This window comes from Gekko japonicus, unplaced genomic scaffold, assembly GCF_001447785.1.
Source record: "Gekko japonicus isolate JY-2015 unplaced genomic scaffold, Gekko_japonicus_V1.1 scaffold9, whole genome shotgun sequence".
NCBI classification, from domain to species: Eukaryota; Metazoa; Chordata; class Lepidosauria; order Squamata; family Gekkonidae; genus Gekko; species Gekko japonicus.
In genome coordinates, this window is record NW_015168044.1 from 3,396,618 (window position 1) to 3,420,781 (window position 24,164).

At 47.3% G+C, this 24,164-nt stretch overlaps 2 protein-coding genes across 2 annotated transcripts in view; one reads left to right on the plus strand and one right to left on the minus strand.

Moving 5' to 3' along the window:
* CCAR2 (cell cycle and apoptosis regulator 2) overlaps nt 1-3,664 on the plus strand; it is a 29,508-nt gene extending 25,844 nt beyond the window's left edge. The window contains exons 19-20 of the mRNA XM_015414234.1: nt 1,213-1,418; nt 2,405-3,664. Coding sequence (XP_015269720.1) covers nt 1,213-1,418; nt 2,405-2,548 — 350 coding nt within the window. The 3' untranslated portion in view covers nt 2,549-3,664. The remainder of the gene's footprint in view (nt 1-1,212; nt 1,419-2,404) is intronic.
* A 923-nt stretch (nt 3,665-4,587) lies between these two features.
* BIN3 (bridging integrator 3) overlaps nt 4,588-24,164 on the minus strand; it is a 118,640-nt gene continuing 99,063 nt past the window's right edge. Inside the window, exons 7-9 of the mRNA XM_015414193.1 lie at nt 22,502-22,643; nt 20,263-20,397; nt 4,588-5,808 (exon numbers count right to left, since the gene is read on the minus strand). Of these exons, the coding sequence (XP_015269679.1) occupies nt 5,662-5,808; nt 20,263-20,397; nt 22,502-22,643 (424 nt within the window). The 3' untranslated portion in view covers nt 4,588-5,661. The remainder of the gene's footprint in view (nt 5,809-20,262; nt 20,398-22,501; nt 22,644-24,164) is intronic.

Genomic DNA, 24,164 nt, shown 5'->3' on the forward strand with positions numbered 1-24,164 from the left:
ATCATGGCTCTTTGCAATTCCCTTCTCCTCCAACTGAGCTTTATTGGGAGTTTCTGAATCCCCATCCTCAACTCAGTTCAGGCCAAAAATAGCTGCTCTAGAAATATAAAATTTCCAGAAATTCCAAACCCATGGGGAAAAGAATGGTTTTTTTTCCTGTTCAAAAATGGAAATTTTTTGGGGGGGAAATGAAATATTTGCAATTTCTTATCTATCTTATCAAACCTAAACATAAGGAACATAAGATAAGCCCATGTTGGATCAGGCCAACGGCCCATCCAGTCCAACATTCTGTGTCACACAGTGGCCAAAAATACCAGGTGCCCTCAGGAGGTCCAGCAGTGGGGCTGGGACACTAGAAGCCCCCCCACTGTTGTCCTCCCCCCCCAAGCGCCAAGATACAGAGCATCACTTGCCCCAGACCGAGAGTTCCTATCTATACCTTGTGGCTAATAGCCACCGATGGACCTCTGCTCCATATGTTTATCCAATTCCCTCTTGAGTTCTTAGCTTGGCTACGTAAGAACTGCTTGGCTACATAAGTACATAAAAACTTACTGCTTTAACAACATAAAAGGCATCACTTGTACTTTAGCATATAAAAGCAGAAATGTTCTTTCCGTTTATAAAATCTAACAGTACAAATGCCTGAACTTTCCACAAGCAAACTTGTGGATATACCCAATACTAGAGAGCTTCAAATTGCTGCACCTTACACTACCTAAGAGAAAGGCAAGCTGCGATCCACAAACGCAAGAAAAGGCTGTGCTTTCTTCTCTCATGAAGATGGCAGCCCTCTCTAGATGCAGAAATGCATCTTGGATTCAAGTGCTGAATCAGCCTACCCAGAATTATCATTCTCTACTCTGTAGATTCTTACATAAGACGACTCTTCATCCTATGCATTTTGAATGAGTAAAGGATTTCACACATTCCAAAAGAAGATGGTTTAGAGGAATATTATTTTCAGTGCTCCTCCAAATTTCCAATATTTCAGTTGAAAAAACTGGGGGGGAAGTCTTTGGAAGAAAAGTAATCCTGTTTTGTATTCTTTTTCTCTTAATTTTCTGGTGCCCCCCACCCCACCCCTTGGGGCTTCACAGCTCTAAGCTATTCTTTTTTGGTCTGGGAGATTCCACTGCCCCCTGCACAGATCTCAGCCAAGCTGCTCTGCTGTCTGGAAGGGTGACTTTTGTTTCTCCTTGCTTATAGAAGACACCCAGACCCGTTTCTCAACGACAGAGGCTTCCAACAAGGCCTTGGCATCTGAAGTTCAGGAGCTGCAGAAGCGTCTCGCTGAGATGGAGGAGCAGTCAAAAGTGGCTGAGAGGCAAAAATCCCATTTCCAGAGGCTGCTGCAAGAGAATAAGAAGCGCCTGGTTCCGCTGCAGCTGGAAATCCAAAAGATCATTGAGAAGGTATTTGGAAGAGCTGTTTTGTCTTCTCGTGTCATGCTAACTTCTGCAAGAGTGGCAACTGCGCTGCGCATTCACCAAGCAATGGGAGTGTTGGGATCACACTGGCACTCCTGGCAAAGACAAAAATTGGTTTATTTCTGCTTACAGATTCAGTCTGGTATCAGAGATACAAGCTTGGGGCCCCTGACTTCTATCCCATCCCTGTCCTTATGAGTTGCTCTTCACTACAAAAATCCGTGTGTTATAACTCTGCATTATATGTAATTTAAATGAGTCATACGCTAATCAGTGCAGTTTATACTTGAATTTGTGTTTTTGCCTTAGTTTGGGCTTTTTAGTTGATAGATGAGCCCTATGCAAGGAACATTCCACCTTCAAGGAGGTAATAATCCCATCATTGTGTTCTCAGCAGCCGCCCGTCAACTGTAGCAATACCTTTGCTGCAGACATTCTCTGAAGACAGAGCCCAAGTATTTTCCCAGATTGCACAGATACTTTTCAGATGCAGTTTTAATGAGGGTTAGGCAGGTGTGGGCTGTTTTATGTTTGCCATTTTTCTCAGTCTGGCATTTTGTTCTTCAGGTTTTACTAGAGCTTTTTAAATAGTTGAGAAATGTTACCTTGAGTCTTATGATCAAACTAAATGCACAGATCTGTGTCCATCTTTTATGAGCAAATTGGGGCCCCACAACATGGGGGGGATTCTAACTTTCTCCCCCCCCATATTCCAAACCCCCCCCCCCCGGTTAAAGGAGAAGCATGAATAACAGCATGAAGAGTGGTGGTTTAATATTAGTGTAACAGTGCAGGAACATAGGGGTTGAATTCCCTCCCCTGCATGAGAGCTGTGCCTGGCTGTAATTGGCTTTTAAAAGATAAATGGAGATCTGTGATTTCTGTCATGTCTGGCTTAACCCATAGAGCAGACCAAATAAGAAATGATACGAATGTTAGCTCACTTTCTCCCTGTACTTTATCTCTTCCAGACCAATAACTGCTTAGAAAAGAAGGACCCGACACCCACAGCAGTTTCCAGCAATTGCCCTTCCCCAGAGCAGCTCAGCAAAAGTTCTGTGCCCTGGGTTGATAGTTTGGGGCTGTGGGTCAGCGGTTGGGGGGTAAGCCTCTGACCCTTCAACCCTTTCACTGCCAGTGAGAGGCCAGAGCTGGTTTTCATCCTGAACCACTATCCCCCCCCAGGCTTGGGGAAAGGGCCACCTAGTCTAAACATGGCCGGGATCCACAGTTCATATGCTGGAGCCACCATTATTGTTTAAAGGATACCCATTAGGTAGGAGTTTTGATGGTCTATTGTGTGAGTGGAGGAGCTGCAGTACAGACATTTTCAAGGGTGTCTGCTAAGCAGCAAGAATCAGAAGGGAAAGACATTGCATTACTAAGCCTTGATGCCGTTGGAAATGGACAGTAGGTGCCACACTGCTCCGAAGGGCAGGGCAGGGCAGGGCATGGCTAGCCTCAATGTGCTGCATGGAGACTTTCTTCCTTCAGGCATCCCCCTCTTCTCCCCCCACCCCGCTTTAGCTGAAGAAGGTGGCATTCTGCCTGCCTTCGGACTGGAGGGCTAGGAAGGAAGCGTCAGCACCGCCGGGCATTTAAGCCTCTGAACCAATGTAGTGGTTCTGGGCCATCTCACGTGCAGTGGATCATGCAGTTCCGTTGCTGCAGGCTCGTTTGTGGCCATTCCTGTGATAAACTGGCAGGGCAGTTTGTGGTTGTGGCTTGAATTTAAATCCTTGCACATTCCCTGTGCAGAATGCTAGCCCTTCAGGGAAGGGGGTGTGTGCCATCTGGCTCTCTCGAGGTCAGTCCTGGGTCACTCATTTGCCCTGTGTAGCTTTAAAGCCTCAGCAACCTCTGCTGTGCTTCCATCATCCAGCCTAGAAATGCAGGTGAAATTCTTGAGCATCAGGTCTAGCCTGGGGGGTGGGGTGTCTTGTGTTAGGCAGCAGAGTGACTAGCTGGAATGCATTTGAGCAGAGTAGCAGATTTCCAGAGGGCTGTGGTAGGTAGCCCAGTGGGGTCTCTGTGGTAGTTTTTAGCAGAGTAGATGGGCTAAGGCAAGTGCTGTGGTGGGGGCCTCCCCCCCCAAGAATCCTGCAGTAGGCATTGATTGCATCTGCTCCCCCGACCCTCAGGTGGTCTGTCACTTCTGGATGTGTTGCTTTTAGTCTGTAAATGTGGTAACAACTTGTATTTAACTGGCCAAGTTCCCTTTTATAAAAGTCTCTTCCTCACTTTGAAAGTCTGTGAATCCTCATTTTGATGAACCTCATTTGGAGAAAATTTAACGTCTGCCAGAATGGGACTTAATATGTTACATGTTAACCACAGGGCCTAAAATGGTACCTTACTTGAAGGGGGACGGACATGACACAGATGAGTGGCTGTTGCAGAAAACTGGAACTACCCCTGCAGGCTGGTAAGGCAAAGCACCTGCCCTGTGGTTATTCCATTGCAAGGTTTTACCAACCCCCGCTTCTCTTTCAATTGCCTGTGATGCAGAGCCAAAATCTGCAGCCTGAAACTACGACTACTGAGTTGAAGATGGTATTTGGGGGATTTGCTGTTTTTTGTTGTTGATTTAAACTCTTGAGAAAGCTATGGAGGGAGCTTGAGTGCTGGTAACAGCTGGTGTGCTGCCCAGGAACATGAGTAGGGGCTGTGGCTAATCGAAAGGTAGAGTATGCCTCACACAGTTAGTTTAATGCTGTGTGAATGGGGCTGGGGTTCAAGTAACTTCCCCTGACATACCCAGAGTGACTTCATGTAAGCACTCTTTAACAAAGCATCTCAGCTAGCAAACTAGGGCTTTAAGATTCTCCAAACCAGGATTGCAAACTCTACTAATGGCAAATTGTGGTTTGTGCTACATTGAAAGACTCAATGTGCAGGGACTGCTAGATTGCTGACAAGGTACCAAACAATGGCTGGGCACTGCCTGAGTGAACCCTCAGTCTGGCCTTTAACCTTTGAACAAACCCCCTAGTTGATCAGCCCCCTCAACTGAATATCCCACCCCCCCAAAAAAAAGGGATGGGATGGAGCTCCCAAACAAATGTACTACAATTCACATGCAAACCTGTGCTGCATAGTTGGGGTGCTTACAGTGCATGGAAAGACAAAAGAATGACACAGTATAGTTTGAGGGTTTTATCTTTTTAATCCAAAAATAGAATTAGACACAGGTTACAGAAACAAAATGATAGCAGAGTCATTTCGCTACTTGACTCACATTTGATTAAAAACAGTTTGGGGAGGTCTGCAGGAAGATAAAGTACTTGAGCTTGGATAGCTGCCTTTCGGCCGGAGATAGAGGGAGAGAAGTCACCAGTGGGGCCCCGTTTCTAGGGTAGCTTCTCTGTCAACGGTATGTATTTGCCATTTTCTCCCCTAAGCTTAAACCTTCCCCCATGTGCAAGATGTGCAGACTCTTTTACTCATTAAACACAGGTCACAACAGCACAGAAGGAAGGGGAAAAAACCTGCCTACTTACCTGTAGGTCAAGTGGTCATTTGTGTAGTCTCAGTCTGAGTTGTGCTGCTACTCTGAGATCACAAGGAACTCTCCGTGTTGCTTTGCCTCTGCCTCCCAGCCCCCTTCCTAGGGCCACCGTGATCACACTTTGACAAACACAACGGTATATTTAAGACACTGCACCAAACAGGTGCTGTTTTCCACATCCTTCTAGTCCGTGCAGACCGCCAAACCTAGTAGTTCCTCCCTTCTCAGTAAAATGCCACTGTGTACTGACAGTCTCTTTTAAAAGCACAACAGCTCAATCCTATCTTGACTGTGGCCGACCTACTGAGAACAAGGGATAAAGGAGAAAAAATTCCCTAACTGCAGCAGCTGAAGGTCCCCACTGCAACAGATGAACTCTTCTATGCACCATGAAAGAAAGCAGCACGAATTAGATGCCTGGAAGTGGTGGTATCCTAGCTTAAGTAGGAGCGTAGGACACTTCAGGAACGGCAACCCAGAGACCTTAGGTTGAAAAACATTAGTAGCAGCACCATTCAACATCTGTTTCATGATATCTTTGGGAACTGTGGCAAGTCCCCTCCCCTCCACCCAGATCAAAACAGCGTATTTGCATGAGGTTAAAAAGTCAGAGGCCCAAGTCTTTGGAGAGCAGGAAGTGAACCTTTCCGTGGAGCTGCAACAGCGGGGTTGCCAGTCTGCCTGGGCATGAGCCACCTTCAAGGCTGTATCAGTTGGAGGTCAGTCATCAGCCACAATCGAGAGGGCCCTCAGCTCGTTCAGCTTGGCTTCGTTCTCCTTCTCCCGCTCTTCGTCAGTCAGGCCAGGCTCATCAATCTGTTCTGTCAAGTCTCCAAAGATTTTGTACATTTCAGTGTAATACACAACCTAAGGGAAAAGTGCAGGAGTCATTTCCACTCCATCACAGAATCCTATCCGTCTTCCCCCTGGGGGAATAAATAAAACAAGAGGCTCCTCTTCCCTCTCTTAACCCCCCCCCACACCTCAGAACCACCTCAAATACTTGAATCTTTTGAAGTAATTTTTAAAAGCAGATTTTTAATACCTTTAGAGTTAGATGGCAATTCGGGGGGGGGGGGGGAGTTTGTGGTTCAGTACAAGGGTTCAGTGCTGTTACATAGTCACTTTTAAGGGAAAAAGTATTAGCTAGATGCAGTAGTGTTAACCAGGGATAAGCATTTATGCTTGCATTGTGGTACAGCAAGCAGGCTTTGACAAAAATAAAGTAGACACTAGATGCTATGGGAAAAGACAGGACCCATATATTTGTTCAGTAATGGAATATGCTGTAGGCAGCACGTATGTGTTTTGGTTTTTTTCAAACATTGAGGGCTAGACACTTCTGGTTTTCAGGAGACTAAACAAACCACCCTTTTTAGATGGGCCGTCACATTCGATCTAGGCTTCTATATTTATGCAGTTTTAGAAGTCCTGCCTTTGCTCACCTTTCACTCAGTGGGCCAGACTTACCAAAAAGGTCGTGGAAGGTGCTGATGGAAGGCACCCCCCCCCCCGGGATCCAGTAGTCCTGCCTCCTCTTCTCTGTTCCACAGTGGGACAGAGAAGTGATTTTATTTCGCTCTCCCTTGTTCGCTGCATCCCTCTATCCCGTGGCACAGGTTTTTTTTTTTGTGGGGTCAGAGTTTCAGACGGGGCTTTTGGAGACCCCAAAGGTTCAAGTCCCCACTCTGCCTTGGAAGCTCACTGGGTGACCTTCAGCCACGACACGGCCTTAGCTTACCGTGCCTCACAGGGACAAAGTTTTGAGTCCAGTGGCACCTTTCAGACCAACAGAGTTTTAGTTTGGGTATAAGCTTTCCTGAGCATGCACACAAAAGCTCATACTCCGAATAGAACTCTGGTTGGTCTGAAAGGTGCCGCTGGACTCAAAACTTTGTTCCGCTGCTTCAGACCAACACGGCTGCCCCACCTGCACGGTGCCTCACAGGGTGGTTGAGAGGATAAAATAGAGGCGAGGAAAAGGATGTCAGCCTCATTGTGGAGGCAGGCAGGGTATGAATAAATAATAAAATAGCTGAAGCTGAGGGAGGCAGAGGAAAGGTTGGTCGGGAGGGAAGGAAGCAGGGAAAGGCTGCCAGGAGCAGGGAAAGAATAGTGTGTGGGGAAGAGTGAGGTTACATAAGGACGTAAGAGAAACCAATGTTGGATCAGGCCAATGGGCCATCCAGTCCACCAGTGGCCAAAAATACCAGGTGCCATCAGGAGGGCCAGCAGTGGGGCCAGGTTCCCCCCCTGGAAGTCTTTCCCACACCATACAACTGGATCCAGCCCAGCAGCCAGCGCTACACATCTGGAGGAGGGAAGGAGGAGGAGATGGGGGTGGGGTGGGGGTAAAGGTAGATTGGCTGGTAGGTGGGAAGGGAAGAAGGAAGCAGGGAGAGAGGAAAGGCTATGGAGTTTCCAGGGAAGGGAAAGCCTGTGCCACATCACTTCCAGAAGCCAGCAGGTCTCAGGCTTTGGTCATAAGAAGGAAGCCTTGTGAACTGAGCAACAACCCTTAGGCCTGCCCCTTTTTCTGGAGTGGGCAATATTAAGATTGCCACACGGTCAAAGGGACCGGAGCACTCATTTCAAATTGCGCTTTCCAGAAAATATTCAGCTTTAGCCTGGTCTTAAAGAAGCGTGTCAGCTCCTGAAGACTCAGCAAGGGTTTACCCTCTGGCAAAAGTGAACTTTCCTGGGATCAGAACCACCTGTTTGCCAATTAGGTGCAAAGTGCAGTTGACATAAAATGTAATGGCTGTGCGTGTGCGCTGTGCCATGGGAAATGGAGCCTATAATGCCCTAGGGCAGCTGAACAGTAAGAAGGACACATTCGAGAGCCAAACTGCCTTCAAACTATTACTAACTTGTACCACCAGCTGCCTTAGCAAGGTATGGAAATTGTGAGTCTAAGAACCAAGTTGCAACTTTCCAGTTAGTCGGAAAGTAAATCATTGGGTTGCAAAGTCGGTCCAAGTATGGTTACCCAAGCAAGCTAGAATGAGACTCCTCTCCTATGAAAACAAAACAACTGCTGAAATGCACCTACCAGCGAGGAGACATCCAGCAAGGTTTAAGGAAAAGCCGGAGGAGCTGATGCAGAACCCTTGTGCATGACTGTAGTTTCCTCCTCCTCCTCCCCAAGCTGGAGGAGGAGGAAGACCCCAGGTGGAGCACAGGTGCCAGGCTTGCCTCTCCATATCGGAAGGGATCAGTTGGCTGGGTTGGTTGTGATCAGGCAGTGACAAACCCCCCCCCCCCCCCAGCCTACACAGCCGTCAGGAACAGTGCAGAGGAGGTAGCAGGAGTGAGTCATGAACTCTGACCTTTCGGGGGGGGGCAGTTCCTGCTCTCTTGCTGTAACAGTGCAACAAGCTGCTTTTACAGGGGAGGGGGAGAAGGAGGAAGTTCACACAGACAGAGGCCGGGCCAGCCTAGATTAACACTTTCTTCCTTGGAACCATTTCATGGGCAGTCAAGCATTGATGGGATTTTCACAAATGCTGGCTAATCCTCCCAACGCCCCCACAACGTGGCTATTATTATCCCCATGTTATACAGGGGTGCCCAAAGGGTTGTGCGCCTTCCCCTCAAGGTCACTTATCAGCCACTTAGGAAGAAGAGGATTTATAGCTGGAGGGTGCCAAACGTTTTGTGCACAGCCCACTAGTCTGCACTGCTGCCCTGGCTGCTAGTGTCCCTTTCACAGATCACCATGGCAACAAGAGCTGATGGAGTAAGCTCCATACGGAAGCTCCAAATCCCAGCTTTTCCATCAACGCTACCCTTGCCCTGCAATCCTTATGTGAGACCGGCTGCCTGCTGGGTGGCTGCTCCCATCTGCAAGGCGCTTTGCTCAAAAAGAAAAATAAAGTCCATTACCAGCTCAATGTTTGGCAAATAAGATGGCCTTGGCTGAAACGATCGTTAAATCAGGCAGACAAGGTCTTCCAAGGCAGATGAACACAATTCACCACCAGTTCTTGTACCCATTTTAATTTCCAACTTGAGTAGTTCATTCAGCTGTTGTCCATGGCTATTTAAGAGGTAATTCTGCCCTTTAAAAAAGAAAACTGGCTCTGAAGTTTATTTTGATCCAGATGGCTTTTGGGGGGCCCCTTCACACATACACACCCTTTAGGATAGAACTGTAGTCATTCTCAGACTAATGAACCATATTCCAGGCTACTCTACCCCACCCCACCCCACATGTTGCCAAATTTTGTTCTGTCCTAGTAGTAGGACTAGGAAGAGCATCAGAAATGAAGTTATTGGCAGAGAAAAATCCTAGAAAGTGTAACCCCCCCCCAAAAAAAACCCAAAGCTTAGAGGAGATCTTTTCCTGGGTCTTCTAGGGGAATGTATGAGTTACTCCACAGCAGCTGGCTGCTAACAGGGGCTCACAAGCTACCAGCTACCAACTGGAGACCCCTGGCTCAGGCATTCCAATCAGTGCTCGGAATGGAGAGGATGGAACCCGGAGGGCCACAGGCAGTCCTTATTCAGGCCCAACTTGTATGGGAATGAGCCTTTGCCGCATCTTTCGGAGGAGGAGGAAGAGGAAGAGGGTCACAAAGGCTCAAACAGGCTGGCGCCAGAAGAGTCTGCAGATCAATGGAAGAGCTATCTGATGCCAGTTGGCATCTTTTCCATTTGCCCCCCCCCCAAGTCAGCTCACTTGCAGAGTTCCCACCACCACCACCCTAACCATTTTGTGCTGTGTGATGCTTTGGGAGCCAATCTGGTTGGAAAAGGCAACTGCAAACATAACTTCCAATGAAAGATCCCAGCCTTGCTGCTGAGCTTTGAGCCATGCTTAGGACGCTCATCTAAGGGCACAGCCAAACCCCTGCGAGGCAAGTCCTGCTCTCCTCCCTCTTTCCTTAAGAGCAAAGCATGCAGCGGAGTGCTCCAGCTGGCTGGGAGACCCGCTAGCCCAAGAAATCTCTATCGTCTTCATCGCACCGTGGAGCGGAGGACGAAGGATGTTATTAACCCATCCCCGGGACTCCAGTTTGCCAGGTCTCAGTTACACCGCTAGAGCAGCCCCCAGGCGAACGGTTCTCACTCGATTAAGTAACAGCAAGTGGTGCTGGTACAGATATGTGCACCATCTCCATGGAGACAGCCTCTCCCCCTCACTCTCGTGGTGCACTGGCTTTCTTATCCTGCGAGGAACGAGGGGAGAGGCGGCGGCTGCGCCCAGGAACACCTCAGTCGCCATCGGTGCCATGAGCGCCCCACCCTCCTTCCTTGGGCTAATGAATTAACAGCTGGAGCGGGGAGCACTGGGGCCCCGGGGGAGAGTGGAGCACTGAGATCCGTAGCACTGCTTTCCCTTCTGATCAGCAGGTAACAGAGCTGTTGCTTTCTGGTGACAGCAGGACTCCTGGTTTACACAATGACTAATGGAATCAAATCAGCAACAGCAGAACCACCAAAATAGGAAGAGCCAAATCACCGGGGGCTGAGTGGGTAGAGCTCCCTGCTGTGCTATTAAACTGCTTGGGCCCAAGGAAGGGGGGGGGGAGTGCCCTCCCTCCTCTCACATACCTGCTGCCCCGTTAGTGAATGCCAGCATCCCTCCTTCTAGCAGACCCCCTCATGTTTCTAAAAGTGTCCCCCCCATAAAACAGAGTGTGTGTACACTTAAGCAACCTACTGCCGGCTCCATAGTGCTTTTTAATGAAGGGATTATCTAGGACCGCTCTGCGCTCACACCCCAGCCGGCTGTCTCTTCAGGCAGTGAATGCATGAGAACAAGCCTGAACATCACACACAGACCTTTCTGTGCACGGAAAACATTCTGTAAGCAGCAGGGGGCAAGAAGTACTGTTGGGAAGTCTGCCCTTCCCAGAACACAATGAGGGCTCGCATGGCCAATGCCCTTCACCCTCCCGATGGCAACAGCAATTCTTAACTCTCAGCTAAGGTTGCCAACCTCCAGGGAGTGGCTGAAGATCTCCCTCTATTATAACTGATCTCCAAGCAACAGAGATCACGCGGAGAAAATGGCCACTTTGGAAGGTAGACTCTATGGGTCTTATACCCCACTGAAGTCTCATACCCCTCCTCAGGCTCCACCCCCCCCCAATCTTCAGGTATTTGGCAACCCCTACGGCTCAGCTGTTCTTAATGTTCCAAGAGCAAGGAACATGTTTACTTTAGTTAGTTTAGAAGCCCAGGGAAAAAACCTTGATCAAGTTTGCACATAAGCCAGAGAGAGAAGGGCAAGTGCCCGCATCCAGCCCCTTGCCTCAGTAGAGGCCTCCTGCCATGGTCCCACCCCCAGAAGCGAATGCCCAACCAATGAAAGGGGAGGGGCAGTCCCAGTGTTCCTTACCAGGGCCCAACACGCTCCTGGGGGGGGGGGATCTGTTTGTGCCTTTCCTGTGGAGAATCAGCAACAGGCTTTGATGAAGGCAGTGGCCACAACCTTGTCATCTTTTTGCATACCTGAATCTGGAGCAGCTACAACTTTGAGAGAGAACAATCGCATTGAGAACAAGCTCAGGAGAGGGTACCAATTCCCCTAACAGAGCATCGCCATTCCATGGTTTCTGTGATGAACGAGATGCTGGTCTGGTCCAACAGGGAGTCTGTACCAGTCAGGCTAAATTTAGAGTGAAACCATGTCTGGGGGATGCAACCTGCACTCTTCCCACCCTGATCAAAAATAATGACAGGAGATCCAACAGGCAACTCTCTCTAAGAGCCAAGGAAAAGGTGCTGAGGAAGCATTCGTAAACTGTGAGGCAGTGAGCATCCTTTGGGAAGATGCATACACCTCTGCCACCCTCCTGCCACAGGTCAAGTGATGGGCAACAACTGAGCTGATGGGTAAAGAGGAGCAAATGTCTCCGGTAGCCTTGTACAGGGAAGGATTTGCTCATTTGGGGAGCTGTGTGTGTGTGGGGGGGCCCTGGAACACAGGACAATACAAGCTAGCCTGCTCAGGTGATGGATTTGGGATGCTGTTAGAAGCAGCAGAGTACAAGACAGGAAAAACACACCCATGGGGGCCAAGTCCTTTTGGAAAAAGCCCCATTAAGCAATGAGCACAGCTCCCGAGCCCTGCAATGGGGTGTGAGCAAGAGAGTCTGTGCTCCATTTTTATTAGCATGTGCTTGGTTTGTTGGGGCTTTTTTAATGGTGTATGCCAATAAAGGTTATTGGAATTGGGCTTTTTAATGGTAAAGGGTAAATGTAAAGGTTCCCTTGCTCGAAAGCCAGTTGAGTCCGACTCTAGGGTTGCGGTGCTCATCTCTGTTTCAAAGCCGAAGAGCCAGCGCTGTCCGAAGACGTTTCCGTGGTCATGTGGCCGGCATGACTAAACACCAAGGTGCAAGGAACGCTGTTACCTTCCCACCGAAGTGGTACCTATTTATCTACTTGCAATTTCTTGCTTTCGAACTGCTAGGTTGGCAGGAGCTGGAACTAGGGATGGGAGCTCACTCCGTCATGCGGCACACTCGGGTCTCAAACTGCTGAACTACTGACCTTCCACAGCCTGCAGTTCAATGTCTTAACCACTTGAGCCACCGCAGCTCCTTTTTTTTTTAATGGTCTTAATCAACAAATGTCTTCGGCGGGCCCTGCTAGAACATCAGTATACAAAACATAGCAAACCATTTTTGCTTGGGGAGGGGGGAATGTTCACTTTGAGTTTTTTCTCTTTTTTTGAGTGGCCTTTTTGTTGTCGTGGGGGTATTAAACTTCATGCCATTTCTCCTTCCCAACTTTTAACAAAATGCACTGTAGCAGCCCTCCTCCATGGGGGAAGCCACAAGTTTTAGTTCTTCAGTGATGGAGCGCTATATGGTTTGTGCCCCACTTCTGAAAGGCAGCCGGCCCATACTGTTAACACCACTTCAGCAAGAAAGAAGCTCCAGGACTGGCAGAAGCAAACAGGGCGAAACTCGACAACCATTCAGTACCTTTTGAACAATTAAGGCCACATTCTACGTCTTGTAGGGGTGGAGAAAGGGAAGGTCAAAACTAGAATGATTAACCAGAGTCAGTCCACTTGAGGGCGCCACACGCCAAAGAGTGGGCATCCTCTTCTGATAACTTAGGGAGGGAGATTAACAGAGAGAAACTTTAAGGGCCCCTAACAGCCCAAAATACTAACATCTAAACCCACGGATCAGCCAAGGCTCCTCAGATCCATTCCTAGAGAGCCACATTCCTGGATGTCAATTTGCAGCTAAAGCTCTCTCACTCAACCAGCAAAACCCAACATAGGTATATATATTTAGGTTGCTAAGCTAAGAAAACACCAAATTTTCGTGCACCGAGAAGACACTGATCCTGTGCCACAAAAACAAATAATAAAATGGCAGCGTGGCAAGTAATGCCACATTTTGCAATTGTGATGCTTTCTTCCCTAATTTGTGTACATTTTTTTTACAGTATTAAAATCTTTTAAAACTTCAAGACTGAAGAAATCGGGAAAAAATACGGAGGGTCTGGGTATCAAAGAGCAAAGCTTTGCACTTTGAAAGAAAGGCCATTAATGTGCTAATTACATGCAGCACAGATTTCACTCAGAATAAATTATGCAAATCTGGATAGTTTGCAGTTATGCTTAATGCAAACTCATTGTTTGAGTTTTTGTAGTTTGGGAATCTTTAATTCTGGTTCCCCCCACCCCCCTTTCCCAAACTATACTGTAGTAAGAAAAGAGATGAAGGGGAAACATGGAAAGAGACTTTAGGACACAACAATGGGAGAAAGGGGCAATCATACTGGACTGAAGTCCGGATACCTTTATTTCCCCAATCATAAAGACTGAAAAATTAAAGGATTTTTTGCACCAGTTAAGATGACTCCAGATTTCTGCATAAGCCTCTGTGTGTGCCAATTTACTGTTTAGGTCAGGCCCGTAGCTACAGTGGGGCATTTCGACGCCTGGCCCCTTGACTCTCCGGCAAGATGCTGCGGCCACTGTGAACTCCTCCTGCACTACCACAGCCACTACTTCTACTTGCCTTCCCCCTGTGCCGCACTTTTCTCCGGGATTGTAACTTCATTGCCACTTCCTGGACTGTGGCGGGGAGGGGGGGTTCCTCATGCCCTGCCCACAGGTCCTGTAGTCAGTGCCCCCTGAAGAATTAAAATGCCCCCCAACATAGAAATGCCTTGCTACGGGCCTGGTTTAGGTTACACTTCAAAAATTTAATGCATCTGTACCCTTTTAATGCCATACCTCCACCCTGGAAGTTGCAATGTCCCCTCAAGTTTGGCACAGAAGTATTATTGTTACTATTACTACTGTTGCCATCAGGTCACAGATGACATGGGGTTTTGAAGGAAAGAGATGTTCAGAGATGTTTTGTCACTGCCTGCCTCTGTGTAGCAACGCTGGACTTCCTTGGTGGTCCTCCATCTGAGATCTGGCTAGACAAGGCTATCCAGGTCAAGGCTTGGTACAGAATAGATATGAAGCTGCCTAACATCAAGTCAGGCCACCAGTCCAAGTAGTTTAGCATCACACACTTTGGCAAAGGTTCTCCAGGTGCTCCTGCACAGACAGCTCTTTCCAAAAACCTGCTCCTGGGATCCCTTATCTGGAGATGCCAAGGACGGAAGTTAGGACCTTCAACACGTGCCCCACCACCACTGAGCCACAGCCCCTCTCCAGAGGGAATCCAGTGATAAAGCTCTGAGCACACAGCGCAGTAAAATCTCAAAAAGAGAGCAGCTCACACTAAGCGGACTCTTGACACCAGCTCTCAGGCTTGCTCTCAGGATGGTGTGTCTTTGGTCAGAGACGTGACCTGGGATGTCTGAACGTGTGCAAAAATATACATGTTCCTGACTACTGGCATTCCTCAAAAACTCTACTCTACAGTGGGCACAGCGGTATTTGACTCCAAAGAGAAACTGTTTACGTATTGGGACCTTCTTCAAATAAAAAAACAAACCTATTCAAAACAGTGACTGACACCGCCCACTGAACAAGATCACCCCTTGTGTGTGCGTTATTTTTAAGTTACACAAAACTGTTTAGCAGATGTGCTCCTGATGAAGTGTTCTATGTAAGACGGAAGTTCCCATGCTCACAGTCCATCTGCCCAGCCCTGAGGGTGCTTGTACTATCAAATAAATACTCAGGGTGGGGCGGACCAACTGCTGGGCAGCACAGTGTTAACAACCACTTTAAACTACAGAGATATTAAAATGACTGAGCAGAGATCCTCTAAGAAGCTTCTTTTGCTAGTAGCTGCTTATGAATCAAACCTAATCCCAAGAGTTTCACAGCCTTCTACAAACAGATTTGATGCACATCCAGGGTACACGCCTATTATACTGTTGCACCCTTTGCCCCCCTCTCCAACTTAAGATATCTTAAAGACGTAGAAGAGGACAGGACTTCGGTTTTCTAGCCAGAGAATAAGAGCAAGGGGGGGAGGAAGTGTTCTTCTCAAGCCTCCCATCGACAAGGGAGTACAAACCCTCTCCCTTTTATCTTAAGTGTGGGAACTTCAAAGCCTACGGGGGGGGGGGGTTTTTTGCCCATTCAGATGAAGCTTGTGGGTGGGCAGAAATATTTCGCCTCGGAACACAGCATTCACCTGGGGGCAAGCTGTATCACACAGGAGACTGGCCAGGATGATACTTCAGCCCCTCAGAACAGGGAAGGCTGAGAAACCTGACCGCAGGGAAGGATTTTCCACAGGCAGAACTGAAGTTCTGTTCACGTGAACAAAAGCAGAAAGGTTACACAGTGGGACTGTCTCTTCTGATTTTTGTAGGAGCACATATGGGGGAAGGTTTGTCTTCACAAGATCAAGTTCAGGGAAGTTTTGCCGAGATACCCCAGCGCTCACCTCTGCTGTACTTTCCCATACCCCTTGGCAAAGCTTTTGCATACTGGGAACAACGGTCACCAGACTCAAATGCCTGACTCCGATGACAGACACCTTGCAAAGGGGGTGGAGAGCATTTTGACTTGGGGGTGGCCGCTTAGTGTTCATTTTCAGGGCTCTTTTTGTAGAAAAAGCCCAGCAGGAACTCATTAGTATAATAGGCCACACCCAACACCAGGAACTCATTAGCATATTAGGCCACTCCCCTGCCAGCACAGCTCATTAGCACATTAGGCCGCCACAACCCCATGTTACCAGAAGTGTGGTTATCCACCCACACCCACCTTTTGCTTGTTATTCTGTTTACCTTGTTTGTTGTCAAAACCCAGGGCTTTTTTTGTAGCAGGAACTCCTTTGCATGTTAGGCCACCCTAAATGAAGCCAATACTCCTGGATTTCTGCTGTTGGGTGTGGCCTATTATGCTAATGAGTTCCTGCTGGGCGTGGCCAACTTGGGAGCCAGCCGGAACGCCGTTCCTGTGCGTTCCTGCCCCAAAATAGCCTTGCATTTACTGCATTGCTATTCTGTGTTTCCTCCACCAGGGAACTCCCGAGGGCACAAAGAGGTTTCCCATGAGGTCTCCCCTGCAGGCCCTGTCCAGACTCAGATGCCCCCCCCCCCTCTGCCAGCGCCTGGCAAACACTCCCCGGATTCCTTCCAAACACAGAATACAAGAATGGTGGTATATTAAAAGAGTACAGGTCTTTCCCCTCTCCCTAGAACTCCCTTTTGAGAGTTAGGTTACTGGACCCCCCGCCCCCACCAACCATGCCTACTTGGAAGCAAGCTTCAAATGGTTCGAGGGGACTGAAACCCCAGGGAAAGGTGCCTTAACTGTACTCAAAGACTTCACCTTCCACGTGGGGGATACTTTGCTGCAAACACAGGATTCTCTTTGCCTCTGGTATTTATGCAACATGAAGTGGGAGGAATTATGAGTGGACACGGGGGGGGGGGGGGGAATTGCTTTGTTTACTACTGAATCCATCCAGGCAGGAGCTCCAGGGGCTGCGTGGAAAGAGCCTGCCCAGAGTCTTCGGAGGAGTGCCAAGTGAAGCAGAGGAGCCCCGCCACGACCACAGGAACGACTGATTTCAACATAGCTGGTCTGGCAACCCGGCTGGTGCTTTTCCTACCACCATTTTCAGAGGTGAGTAAACAAATCTTGGCACTCGGAATGATGCCTGGGAACATCTTGGCCAATAATTAGAGTTATGCAATCATTATCAATAATTATATAACCACTGCAAGCGAGAGGAACATTTTGACGAGCTCACAATTTACAACACTAAACTACCCTTCTTGGTTATTTATAAACACCACAGAGAAAAACCTCAGCTTTCTGGCGAGTCTTACTAATCATGTCTTCTGGAGATGGCCACTAACCAACTCTTTTGGAGCCGACTGGCTTGACTGTCATATGCGATACAGGAGGAGATTCAGAACAGACATTCTTTCTACTTGCCCTAAATTACTATTTTGTAAGTTCTTTCCTTAAATGCTCAGTGCCCTTAATGCTTTTATCAGTAATCTGTACAACACCCCAATAAAACAGGACATTGTTATCCTCATTTGGTGTGTGTGTGGGTGGGGGGGCTGATGCCACGAGATACTGCTGTGTTCAAATGACAATTCGGTCCAATTCGGTCACATGCTTCCGCCTCCCTTAGTATACGGCATGCAGACTTTCTTTGTTTGTAATCAATCAACAAAATCCAAATGGGAAACTTTTAACAAATTGCAGCTAAATTTTTTTTTTGTTAATGAATTATCAACAAAACAGGATTAAACTGCAATTTAGAATTGTGGCTCACAGGCCAGGAACAAACTCCATGACAAGCTGTAGTTAGTTCTAAACCAGCAAGTCTTCAGTCCACACAAGGAGAGAAAGATGGGAATGGGTGTGAGCCCCAGGAGACTCAGGCTAATTCTCACTGTGTTCAAACCCTGGTTTGTTTGTGACCTTGGAATGCAGCCAGGGGCTTGCCTACGACCACCCAACTTGATCGCTTTGAGTAGGACTGCTTCTGATGCTTCAGCTGCTACCTGACATGCAAAAAAGTTAAACTGCTGTTTCCCCTGCCATAGAAATAAGGGGGGGGGGGATGTCATATGCATTATTTCTCTAGGCCAGACTGCTGCTAAAGGCACAGGATCAGAGTCCAGTAAAACCAGCGGCAATCCTGTTAGTCTGCTTCAATTCAGGATGCTGCTCAAAGAGCAGGAGAAAGCAGTCCACCTCTCAGGGAGTTTTGGACCCTTATACTGGAATTGTTTGCTATCACAGTAGGTCTCTAACTCTGTGTTCTTCGATGATTGCATTCTTCTACCAATCAGAGTGTGAAAGAACTATGAGGCAACTCCATACAAATTCACGCAATGTGATTTCATGGAGGGGGGGAATGGCAGGTCTGGCACTCCGACCAAACAGCTCCTTTAACATGCTTCACGCATCCCTTTGGCCAAGGACTCTGCCCTGGGAATCAGCTTGCCATGCTTCACCACAAAGCACCTCCCATTTGTATGCACTGCTCTCACAAATCCAAGAGGCAGGGAAACCCCCGGAACCATGCAGCTGATAACGGATGGGATAAAAGTGGCTCCGGATTCCACAGCTTTGAGCTTCGTTCAGAAAACCAATACATCTGCCCACTTGTCAGCCACACATGTAAGGGGCTGCAGTCTGGAAAGTGGTTTCTAGTTTTAAAAAGGACACGCTGAGATGAGAAACGGAACCAGATATTCCACTGAGTAACACAATACCCCCCAACTAAACTGAATAAACTGAACAAGACGCAGATGGAAAGAGGCCCAGAAAAGAATAGTGGCTGGATGAATGAGCCGGCTGGGGGCGGCGTTCAGTCCATTTACAACTCGCATGCTTCTGGACATTAGCTCATTCCCGCTCTGATATCAAAGAGGGGAAAGGATGGCTGAACAGAGGCGGGTTCCGGCAGCAGGCTAGGAAGGGGAGATTAGGCACAGTTCTTAATTTAAGCAGGCCCCCGAGAAGGTGATGCAGTTTGGAGTTTTGCAAGGCTGAGTGAAGAACTTTGTGATTCTAATCCTGACTCAAGGTCATTTTCTTTGGACACGTTGCTTCCCTGCAAAGGGGTCCATTTTTTTTTGCACAGCCACACAGCACAGAATCTGATGGCTTGGTATGAATAATTCTTAATTATGGCCTTTCCTGAACTCTAAGAAGCCTCACTGTTCCATTTAATTTTTTACAGATCAAGCTTCTAGCCCTCATGAGAGAGACAACACACATTTCTTTTCGATCCTCAAAAATACGGCAAAGCCTCAAGTAGAGAGTACCTCTCTCCCATGCTGTCCCCATCACACTGCCCGAATCCCAACAAAGAATTCAGGTTCTGCACTGGAAAACCCACCAACTGTATAAAAAAATTATTCAAATATGGATAATCTACATAAACAAAGTGGGCTTCCTTGGTTGTAGAAATCCAGACCTCTTGCTAATGGTCAAACTTTAAAAGAAACACTGGATGTTATAGAGAGAGAATCTACATCTCGATCAGAGGCTCAAGGAATGGAGAAACTGCACGGGAGGCCGATGAAGCAGGCACTGCCTGCCAAGCCTCATGTTGCCCGAGTCCTTCACAGTTGTTTTGGGGGAGAGGAAACCTGAGCAGTCCCTTTACTATATTCCCCAATAACCTTAACCTCAGCCTGTAGCACAATTAAGAGACAGCGCCACAAGCAAACAAGGGAGTATGAATACATCCCGTTGTTGATTCCCTTGGGGCTCCATCAGATGCACAAACTCCATCTTTGGATCCAACACACAACATTAAGCTGGGAGGAAGAGGCAGGGAAAACCTTGTGCCTCCTTCAGAGCAAATGAGTCCAGCCTCTCTCAGTACACTTCAAGAATCATGGAGACCTAAAGATAGTTAATCGATTACATTTTATCCTGCGCTTCTTCCCAAGGAACTCAGGGAGAGCCACGCATGTGGCCTCCCTTTTTTAATCTTCACAACGACTCTGTGTGAGGTCAGTTAAGTCAAGAATGTGACTGGGGCAAGGTGAGGATTTGAACCCAGCTCTTCCTGGCCTAAACCCAGTACTGAGCCTAATCTAAGGTGGGTTAGACTGTTTACTTCTTCAAATTATAGTAACCAGACTTCTGTTTAGAATGTTCTGCTGAAAGTGACACATGACACTCCAGCTGCTTTGTTGACAGCAGACGCAGGCACACCAGAATTCCACCAGTTGCCCCATTCGAATCCGCACTGCCCCAACAAGGAAGCCCTGCAGAGCCTTTGTGATGTGGAGGATTTCTGCAGGGGCCACCTCAATGTTCAGCTATGACCAACTTAAGTGGCATTCAGCATTTCTATCAACTTACAATGCAGATTGGGACACACACACACACACACACACACACACACACACCGCTTCTAATAAAGCAGAAGAAAGTTGTACCTGAGCCCGAATCAAAGACTCAAAGCTTGGCTTAAAGTAGTCAATCCGACTGCTGTAAAATTTGGGCATCTCTTCCAAAAGCTCCTTGTTCTTGGCTTCAAAATCCTCTTTCACTGGCCTCAGTTCTTCCCGCGCCTGGGAAAAGAGATCACAAATTACTACTACCCTCCGCCTGAAACAACCTCCAGATCATCTTTGAAAATACATGGTGTGAGAAGGCTTCCTTTTGAACTCAGTCCCTAGTACAACATGGCCAAGATGGATCCTCTTTACCCCTAGGATAAGAAGCAGCACTCAGAGATACTCAGAAACACTTACAGAGGAGAGATGCAGACATCATGGCTCTACCCATTTTCAGAGCAAAAGCAACATTTCTGGGGGCCCTGAAATATTTCTCTCCAAATCCCAGCCTAAACAGTTTGCTTTGCTTTTCTTGCTTCTTTGCTAGATTTGTTGTTGCTTCAAGGACCACCTTTTCTCTTGGTTAGTACTTCTCCCAGCCAATCAGAGGTCATGTGTTGATCACTACCATGTCATAATGCAATTGAACCAATCAGATTTGGCTACATACCAATTTCAAGGCAGACAAATAAATCTGAATTAGAAGGGTAATGTTTCTTTCTAGGCTGGTCACATGGGTGATCCTAGCCAATCAGGAATGTGAGGGCAAATGATGCCTATTTAGGAAATTGCTTCCGGTGTAGGGCACTTTCACCTCCACAGCAATTCCTAAAAAGGGTCTGAAGGTGTTTCTATGTACCATTCAAAGCTGATGAAAATGTCTCTCCCATCTCTTCTTTTCACTCAATCCTATTATAAAATTTATCAGAAAGGAAAAATCCCTCCTGCTTAGCCAACAGGACAAAATAGCTTACCATTTCATATACTTTGGTTTTTGCACGCACAAGAAGCAATCTAAGCTCCTTACAATTAAGCTTGAATTCTCTCTTCTTAAAGTTAATACAGTAATTCTTTAACACAATGGCCAATTTACAGAGTTATTTTAAAAAAATGCAGCCCCTGATTTTGCTGAAGTCAACCTCTTAGGCTCTGGGCAAACAGAAGGTTAACACCAACCGAAAGCTGATTCACACTTTATGCAGCAATCATGTTCGCCATGGTCACTGCCACACGTTCCCACAGTAAACACATAAAATATGAAGAGGGGGCACGTGTTCTTACAGCATTCAGGGACTGGCTACAGCAGCTCCCAAATGCATGTTTACGGTTGCAGGTTTAAACGTCACCTGTTACTGCAAGATGTAACAATGCAGTTGCAGCAAACGCAATTGTCACATAACCTGTGAATCAGCCCTTAGTGACAGAACTTATGAATACACTTATTGTTAGGCAGTTCCACTGAAGAGCAGCTTAGCGGGAGGATTCTTGAGAGGCTTTATTCTTTCAACCACAACCTTGGTCTCTCAGATGCGATTTTCATCTTTTAATATTACCATTCTAAGACACAGGAGCAGTCCTATGGGGTCTGAAGGAACCTTGCTGGCTCATTTAACACACACACACAAACATACAAGTTCTATAACATTTGGGGAGGCATTCTACAGCATATACCTATGGGCTCAGAGCATGTTACAGACATGACAGAGACCCAGTGGAGTGTTCCTGAATCTTAAAGCCAAAAGATAGGATGGAAGAGGAGGCACTGGTAAGAAAGAGAAAGGAAGGCAGGAAAATGTGTGAGATGGAGGGGCAAAATCAGTGCACATATTAGCTGACGGATGAGGAATCAGTCTGGCATGATGCAGGTGACACAACACCAAATGGTGCCCCCAGCGGCACAACCATATCTATTTCACCAGAAAAGGAAGAACTTCCGTTGCAACTACAGCACACATGGGAATTGACCATCCAATGGATCCCTTGATTTGTACTGCAATATGATGAGCTTGCATGTGGAGAATCCAACTTGCATGCAATAAATTGGCATATGATACGACGACAGAAAAGGGCTTGGATGTATGCTGAACTGACCCCCCACCCCACTCCCATTGCCTTCCAAGACTAGAACAAAATAATCCCTTGGGGGTGGTATTTAGTTAGCCCTCGGCTAATGGTGGATTCTCCTCCAAAGGTTCCTTTGCATCCCCTTTTGACGTCCTTGCACCTTTGTGAAATAAATACCTAAGTCATAAAATGTCATCCAGCACCTGAGCAACCTGTAAGTTGCCCTGTGGCAGTCAGGCTACTCTGAATGCCCTCCTGTCTGAATGGCACAAACCTGATGCAGCTTGGCCAGAATGGGCCCCGTCTTCTCCTTCTCTTCGTACTTCTCCACCTTGGACTGCAGCCGCTTGTAATCCTGCAGAGCTTGTTCACGCCGCTTCACTGCCATGTTTAAGCTGGGGAAGACACCACTGAACCTATATGGGCATAAAGGAAGAACGAACCTATCACACGGGATATAAAGGCAAAAAATAAAACAAAAAAATAAAACCATGATGAATGTTCTTCCTCACTGTGCTTAGCTCAACTCTCCATTAAGAACCTGAACAGGTGAGCACCAAGTAAGGGCAGGTGCGTGTGTCTTTTCCTGGCTGGCTTTCAGAAACACAGCAGGTTCCCCAGTGATTTCAAGAGTTGGCCAAATCCCACGATGAGCACTGCAATCCCAAAATGCAAAACCAGGCATCCCACGACCAAATCAGCCTGAATAATATTCCTGTCTGTTCTGAAACTGTGAAAATGTACCATGTTGCTGTCGGAAACGTCAACCAAATTCAGAGCAATCTCTTTGCTATGCTGACCTAATGAGTTCGCTCAGATTTGACATTAAGTTCTATCCCAAATACAAGCTGTAATGTTAACCAGGAATGTGATTCCTAATACCTTAAATATTAGTACGGAAAAGCTCATACTTTTAGAATGGTCTCTCCAACAAACTGCTGATCTCCCAAGAAGCCTCTGAAGCACAACTGCGAGAGGTACTGAATGAGGTACATCTTTGTGGCAAAGGATCCCCTTCCCACCTCAGTAAGTAAACTCCCACCACTTTTTCTGTGTATACTGGTAAAAGCATTAATGTCTGTGTGGAAAAACTATCCATTTTCATTGCATTGTTTATTGTATGTATTATACTGTTTTTACTGAACTGTTTTCTAGTTTTGTAATCCAGCTTTACTGCACTGTTATTATACCATCATTTCTGCATCCTCTAAATTTATAATCTAGTTCTAATGCATTGTTTTTATGCATTATACTGCTTTTTATGAAACTGTTCTTTAATTGCGTAATCTGCCTTGGGTCCCAGCAAGCTATGCAGTCTATAAATGAAACAAAACAAACAAACCGCTTCCTCTTAGACCCTGCACTGTAGACACTCTGCATGCTACGCAGACTCCCGTCTGACCCACACAAGCAAGTGCTTCACTTGGCGACAGCAGCATCCAGAGAGTGACTCATAGGAATGAATCAGCCTTCACAGATGTAACACCACAGACAGAAGAACATAAGAGCAGCCCTACCGGATCAGAACAGTGGTCCATCTAGTTTCATACAGTGGCCAACTTGTTTCATACAGCGGCCAACCAGCTGCTCTGGAGGGCCAATGAACAGGGCACAGAGGCCGAGTCCTTCCCCTAATGTTTCTTCCCAGCATGGGTATTCAGAGGTCTGCGGCCTCTGGATGTGGAGGTTCTCTTTCTTCCCCACTGTTAGTAGCCATTCGTGGATCTCTCCCTCCATGAATCCATCTAACCCCCTTCTAAACCCATCTATGCTTGTGGCCATCACCGCCTCCCCTGGCAGTGAATTCTACAGTTTCCTTTTGTCTGCTCTGTCCTGTTCCTATGGCCCATAACTTCATTAGGTACCCCTGAGTTCTAGTATTACGGAAGAGGGAGGAAAAGCTCTCTCTATCCACTTTCTCCACCCTATGCATAAGT